Source organism: Phoca vitulina, unplaced genomic scaffold (assembly GCF_004348235.1).
Source record: "Phoca vitulina isolate PV1807 unplaced genomic scaffold, GSC_HSeal_1.0 scaffold2, whole genome shotgun sequence".
Classification (NCBI taxonomy): domain Eukaryota; kingdom Metazoa; phylum Chordata; class Mammalia; order Carnivora; family Phocidae; genus Phoca; species Phoca vitulina.
The window spans coordinates 10,707,399-10,714,280 of NW_022589705.1; the positions used below are offsets into that span (position 1 = coordinate 10,707,399).

The 6,882-nt window shown below is 53.6% G+C and overlaps 1 protein-coding gene across 1 annotated transcript in view; it reads right to left on the reverse strand.

The window, feature by feature from the left end:
- Window positions 1-1,068: 1,068 nt before the first annotated feature.
- Window positions 1,069-6,882, reverse strand: part of LOC116641657 (glutathione S-transferase Mu 1-like) — a 6,443-nt gene continuing 629 nt past the window's right edge. Inside the window, exons 2-8 of the mRNA XM_032419498.1 lie at window positions 6,623-6,756; window positions 6,111-6,175; window positions 5,833-5,914; window positions 5,631-5,731; window positions 4,714-4,809; window positions 4,517-4,627; window positions 1,069-2,427 (exon numbers count right to left, since the gene is read on the reverse strand). Of these exons, the coding sequence (XP_032275389.1) occupies window positions 2,338-2,427; window positions 4,517-4,627; window positions 4,714-4,809; window positions 5,631-5,731; window positions 5,833-5,914; window positions 6,111-6,175; window positions 6,623-6,756 (679 nt within the window). The 3' untranslated portion in view covers window positions 1,069-2,337. The remainder of the gene's footprint in view (window positions 2,428-4,516; window positions 4,628-4,713; window positions 4,810-5,630; window positions 5,732-5,832; window positions 5,915-6,110; window positions 6,176-6,622; window positions 6,757-6,882) is intronic.

Sequence of the window (6,882 nt, forward strand, 5' to 3'; positions counted from 1 at the left end):
CTATTTTACTCTGATCTAATAGTTTTGTTTTCTCTGCTTATCTTTTAACTTAACGTCACTCCTAATTTCTATTACTTCTTTCCTTTTTATTCTTATCCCTTCTTGTTCTATTGTGATATGTAAGTTGACCACGAGGCAGAGCTGAAATAAGACAAAAGCATGTATTTGGGGTCTCAGAATTTAATTCAGGGAGCACAGATGTGGGTAGCAACGCAAATTGTGTTCCCCTAGGGAACAAAAGCCAGAGGTTTTAAAAGATATTTGTATGGGGGTGCTTGGGTGGCTCAGTCAGTTAAGCATCTGGCTCTTGGTTTCAGCTCAGGTCATGATCTCACAGTGGTGAGACTGAGCCCTGTGTGGTCACAGCTACCATGCTCAGTGGGGAGTCTGCTTCCCCTCTCCCTCCCCCTGGGCCCCTCCGCCCACTTGCATGCATGTTCACACATGCGCACTCTCTCTCTCTCTCTCTCTTTTTTATTTTTATTTATTTTTTTTTTTTAAAGATTTTATTCATTTATTTGACAGAGAGAGACAGTGAGAGAGGGAACACAAGCAGGGGGAGTGGGAGAGGGAGAAGCAGGCTTCCCGCTGAGCAGGGAGCCCGATGTGGGGCTCGATCCCAGGACCCTGGGATCATGACCTGAGCCGAAGGCAGATGCTTAACGACTGAGCCACCCAGGCGTCCCTCTCTCTCTCTTTTTTAAATAAATAAATCAATCTTTCAAAAAGAAGACATTGTCGGTTAAGCGGCTGCCTTCGGCTCAGGTCATGATCCCAGGATCCTAGGATGGAGCCCCACATCTGGCTCCCTGCTCAGCGGAGAGTCTACTTCTCCTTCTGCCTCTGCCTGCCGCTCCCCCTGCTTGTGCTCTCTCTCTCTCTCTAAATAAAATCTTTAAAAAAAAAAAAAGAAGAAGACATTTGTATTTGTTGTTTACAAAGAATTGTAATTGGTGTTGGTGGCAGAAAACTAATCTCGGCTGAATATAATTGGTTTGCTAAGGCCATTACTGAGCAAGGTCTCCTTTTTTTTCTCCCCCCCCCCCCCCCCCCCCCCCCCCGGGCACCAGAGTTTAGGACTTTTAATTTGTCCCAAAGTTGCTAAAGCAAAAATCATGATAAAACATTCTGCTTTCCTTTACGCTCCCCGCAACGCAAAAAAAAAAAAACAAAACCAAAACTATTTGTAGGGAAAAAATGGTTTTATACATGGGAAGAAACAATATAAATTCAAAACTTACAGATAAGGATTAGCTCTACCACTCATCTCTTTAAAAAGTTTGTATGAATACCCAGTCAAAACCAACAGGGTGTCTCCCTTGAAATGTTACCTATACGAATTTCCAAAGAAAGATGCAGGTATTTGGGCAGAGTCCTTGGAATATTTGCAATGTGGCCCAGTTCAAAGTTCATGGTTTCATTAATGAGGATGTGCATAAGGTCCATCTCCTTAATAGCCTCCTGGCTGCTTCTGAAAACCCCTCAACATAAGTGATTACATTTCCTTTCACCTTGCACAGTTGTAAGGGCACAGAGGAAGGGTTTCCAAAGCAGGGAGAGCACCCAGGGAAGAGTGACCACTATCAGTGGACTGCCCAAGCCCTGAGAGCCCCCGGACCATGACACAGTACTTACTGTGAGCTTCCAGGAGGCACTCCAGGAATGCTGCATTAAGGAGGGACCTAGGCACAGAAGGGCCCCCCTCTTTCCGTAGAGACCCCATGCTGAGGCACAGAAGTCTATGAAGTAGATAGAAATAAGCAAGAATCCTTATAATCCTACACGTCCCCTTTCTTGGCACCACACACACAACCCGATCCACCGGGCTGGTACAACGGACACCAGAAAAGGGAACTTCCATGTCCCCAGATACGCTCAGTCCTGAATCCAAAGGCCAGAAGGGAAGAACACAAGCCAGGTCAGGGTGAGTAAGGCTTCACTGAGGATCAGGCAGGGCTGGGCAGGGACCACCCTGGGGGAGCCGGGCCTGCACTCCAGGTCTTCCGGGGCTTCGGGGCAGCCTGGGGGAGCTCACGGCAGGGCTCCCCAGGCCAGGAGTCCAGTCCAGCTCCCGCAGGTGGAGCAACCACCCAGGGAGGAATGGTCTGGTTGGCTTTAGTGCAGGACGGATAACACTGGTGGGGGAGGAAATTTGCTGAAGTAGAGAGCTGACGACAAAGGGCCTGGATGAAGACAGGGTTGGGAGGGAGAAAAGGGCGCCCATAGGTATTTCGTGGGGACAAAGGAATGTAACAAAGGACAAAGAAGCAAGACAGCTGTTGGGGGGACAGAGCAAGCACAGCTCTGGTTCCCCACGGCACTCCGCCCGCGGAGGCCCTACTTGCTGCCCCACACGGCAATCTTTAGAAACAGAGGCGCTGGGAGGAAGCGGCTGGACTTCGTGTACGCAGAGATCTTCTTCAGGCCCTGAGGTTGGAAAGAGAAAGTCCAACATCAGGGTTTGCTGCCTCAGTGGGATTCATGCAGCCCCACTGAGGTGCACCAAGTTCGGGTCGCTGCCTTGTGAGGCCAGTGTTGAGACACAGCACAGTCTCCCTGCGGTCCCTGCTCTGGAAAGTCACCTCCTCCAGCTTCCTGCAACTAATGGGACATCTGACTAAGATGTGGAGACTACCCGTACAGGTGCTTTAGATCCCCCAGAGACGATGATACAGGCGTAGAAACCCCACCAACCACCCTACAAGACGGGTCTTCCTCTCACCACCCAGCAGAAGGGAACCAGAGGCCCAAAGGGCTTCAGCGGCCACCTCGGGCTCCCAGGGCTGGCAGGTAGGAAGGGCTGGAGGGCAGCTCATTCTCTTGCCAGGGCTGTGCTCTTCCGGCTGGCCTCCCTCCTCCCCCCCCTCCAGGAGGCCCTGTCCCTCCCTGTCTTACAAACATCCCCCTTTGGCAGAGGGAGCATCCTGGCTTCTCAGAGTTTGCCACATAGGGAACCCCAGCAGAACAGGGAGGCTCAGATTGTGGCCATGCAGCTTGCAGGACAGGCCAGACCTCACCCAGTGACTCAGCAAAAGCTGCATGAAGTGAGAGAGGCTGGGAGCACGAAGGCCAGGCCAGGCCAGACTCTAATTACTAAAGGTCCAACTGCTTGGCCCAGTACATGAACCCAATGTCATGGGATAAAGTCCAACTGCTTGGTCTGGTACCTGTCCCCAGTGTCATGGGCACCCACTCCCTCCTCCCCAGGCCTGCTGCAGCCAAGAGGGCATAGGCCACTCAGGGGTGTCTGAGTACCATTTTCCCAAGACCCAGAGGGCCCAGTGAGTTCTAAAGGGCTCCAAGTTCCTGGGACTGCCTACACCCAGCGGGCCACGCACTGCAGCCCACAGCCATCCTCTGTCCCTCCTGCCAGCCAGTCCCCGGAGCTCTGGCATAAACCCCAAGGCCAGTCACCCAGACCCACAACCAGGGCTGATGAGAACCAGCTCAAAAAGCACATCTCTTGATGCAGAATGGGAAAGAGAAATAGACTGCAGCTTGAAAATCCTGTTGGACAAATGCCTCAAAGCCCCACATCGCTCACAAAGCACAGTCCGCTGGCCTCCAGCGAGGGACTGAGGGTGACCAGTGACATCAGGGGAGGTCCAGGCTGTGCTCCTCCCGCACCCACCTGGCCCCACACACACCACACGGCTGGGTGGTCCTCTAGTTCTCCAAGCGCTCTGAGCCCCAGGACGGTGGCTCCAGGGCCGGGTCACCCTGGCATCCCCACTGTGCCTGACACAGTGCCTCACACCCGGGAGAAGATCCCAGCAGCCAATAGGACTGAAAATAAATGGACTGCCCCAACTCTGACACAGAATCTCGGGTAATGGGAAAGAAGAAGGGCAGGGAGACAGGGAGGTAAAGAAGGTGCCCACCACAGGACACTCAGGACAGACTCCTTCCACAGGCGCCCTCACCCATGCACTCACAGCCCAGGACCCAGGACATTCCTGGGGATCTCAGGGCGGGCCCAGGCGGGGATCGGATTGCTGCAAAGCTGCCTGAGCACCCCCAGGAAATGCCGTCTCTGCCCTTCTTACGTAGTCTCATCGCTACCATGGCTCGGCTCTCCTAACGCCAGCGCCACGCACGCTCCTGAACTGCGGCCGCATCCACGGGGTCCTGAGCTGCTTGACCCAGACAAGTAAAGCAACTGAGCTTCCTTCTGGCCCATGAAAGAGAGAACCATGGCCTGCTGCCTACAGAAGCCAGAGGCTAAGTCAGATCCCAGCACAGACAGTACTGGCTCTGTGAACTTCAGCGAATGACTTATCCCTTCAGACTCAGTTTCCTTACCAGTAAAAATAAGCTGATAATTCTTCTACCATGTAGGAATGTTGTCAAGATTTGATTTGACACAAATATGTAAGATCCTGAGCACATATCGTGATATAGCAAAACCTCAATAAATGCTACTTATTCTTTATTCTACATACAGGACTAGGAAAGCATCCAGCAAAAGGAGGGAGGACAAAAGAGATATAAATAGTAAGGAGGACAAGGAAATCACCTCAAAGCGGGCCATGAACTCCTTCAGGTTTGGGAATGCATCCAGGCACTTGGGCTCGAATATACGAAGTATATCAAGAATGTCATAAGCCAGGAAATCCACGTAGGTGAGCTAAAGAAAGGCAAAGGAGGAGTGAGCAGGTAACTCTGAACCTGGGGAAAATGACAGCTTCCCACCCCCCAAAGCCTTCCCCTTACCTTCTCCCCTGCAAACCAAGGCCTCTTCCCCAGAAACTGTGAGTAGAGCTTCATCTTGTCAGGGAGTCCCTCCAGGTACCCAGGCTTCAGTTTCTCCTGAGGCACAGAACAGCCATCACCAGCCTCAGGCTCAGACTCCCTGGGCAGAGAGGCAGGTCTCCTCCGGGCAGTGCATGACCCCCAGCTGCCAAGGGGCGAGCAGCCACGTCCCCCCACTGGAGGGGGGGGGTCATTGCCCAGGCAATGATTTATCCAAGCTGTGTTCAGCAGACTTCTACTGGGTCCCGCCTCCCATCTGTGAGAGGCTGTGGGAAGGCAGAGAACACCACCTCGCTGTCCCTGAATCTGTCACCACTCATCTCCAAGCCCCCTCCCAGAGCTCAGACCCAGGAGGGCTGTGAGAACCCGGCAGAGCTCTGGACGCAGATGGCAGGCAGAAGCAAAGAAGCACACAATGGAAACAGCCTGGGGAAAGAAGTCCTAAGTTCTACCTGGTGGCGGACAGATAGCAGCATCACTTGAGCTTTCCTGGAAAGATGTAGAATTTGAGAGACAGAGCGGAAGGAGAAGGAGGTACAAAGCCCCGTGTCTGTCCCTGTGCTGCCTGCTGGAAAGAGTGCTCAGGCCTCGGGGTGTCGGGACGACTGTGCTGAGCAAACAAGGTAAGCATACTGTCCGGGAACTGAATTTCCACCCTGGGGACTGGACTCTACCCTAAGGTTAGAAGGAACTGAGTCAGAGTGTTCATCTGATGCATTGAATTATAACGGCCACGCTGGTGAAAGTATAGGGAGTGGCTTGGAGAATCAGTTGCTCCTTGGGGTTCAAATGACAAACAAGACCCCGTGTAGATGGCACACAAGAGTCCAGTCCGCCGTCAAACCCTGTCCATCCCAGCCCCCAGGGAGGTGACTCACAAAGTCAGGGTTGTAGCACATCCTGGCAAAGTATAGGCGGGTGTCCATAACCTCATTCTCCAAAATGTCCATGCGACACTTCTCCTCTTCTGTCTCCCCACCTACAGCCCACACAGCAGAGACTCACCCTCAGCATCCCACCCCAGGCAAGCGCAGGGGGCATGCCACTGTTCCCCTGCATCCCGCCCCCAGCCCCACTCACATAGGTTGTGTTTGCGAGCAATGTAGCGAAGGATGGCGTTGCTCTGGGTGATCTTGTGAGCCCCATCAATTAAGTAGGGCAGCTGTAAGGGCAACAGGGGCAGGTGGGTAGGCCACAGGCCTCCCCCGGCACCCTCGCCCTTGAAGAAGGGCACAAGAACCAGGAAGCTGAGAGGCTGAGCAGAAGGCAGCAAATCCTGTAACCTCTGAGCTGGGAAAGCAGGTGGAGTACTCACCCCTCTCACTTGCCCCCACATCACCCCCATCCCTTGCACCTACATTGGGGAAGTCCAGGTCCAGCTTGAATTTTTCATTCAGCCACTGGTTTCTGTCATAGTTGGGAGCTGTGGTGGAGAAGATGGAGTGAAACACACCTCCCCAGAGCCCACTCTCATTGGGCCTGGGGCGGGGGCAGGGTGGGGAACCCACCATGGATCAGTGGCAAAGCTCCCCAAAAGGTGGATCTGGAATCTGGAACACTAAGTCTCACATTCCAGGTTTGGGGGCAAAGAACGCTTGTAAGACTCTGGAACCTGCATGAGTAAGCTTACAAAACGTTTACCCAAGCCCTAAGGGGAACCCATCCCAATTACTGAAACAGGGGGTCCAGCAACCCCCCTCATGTCCTGCCTGGTAAGGCCAGCTGCACCTGGAAGGAGTTAGGGAAGGGCAGGCCCTACTCCAGCTGGTGGAGGGCGGCAGAGGGAGCAGCACGCGGCCAGGGCAAGGGTAGCTCGGTACCAGATCAGCAGGAATAGGGCAAAAGTCGGAAAGTGACCAGATGCCCTTACCGTCCCCCATCGCGTACTTCTTTTCCTCATAGTGTGAGTCTGTGTACTCCAGGAGCAGGCGGATGGCGTGAGCCAGCTGGGAGAGATGCCAAAGTCGGAGGTCAGAAATGGAAGTCCTGAGTTGGTGCCTTTCTCTGCAGCACGTAACCTCACAGACCCCCAGACACACGCATTGGCACCCACTCGCAATCCTCCGCAATCCCCGGCTCCCCACCCCCCCACCCCTCACACACACACTCAGAAACACGCCCACCTGAGAA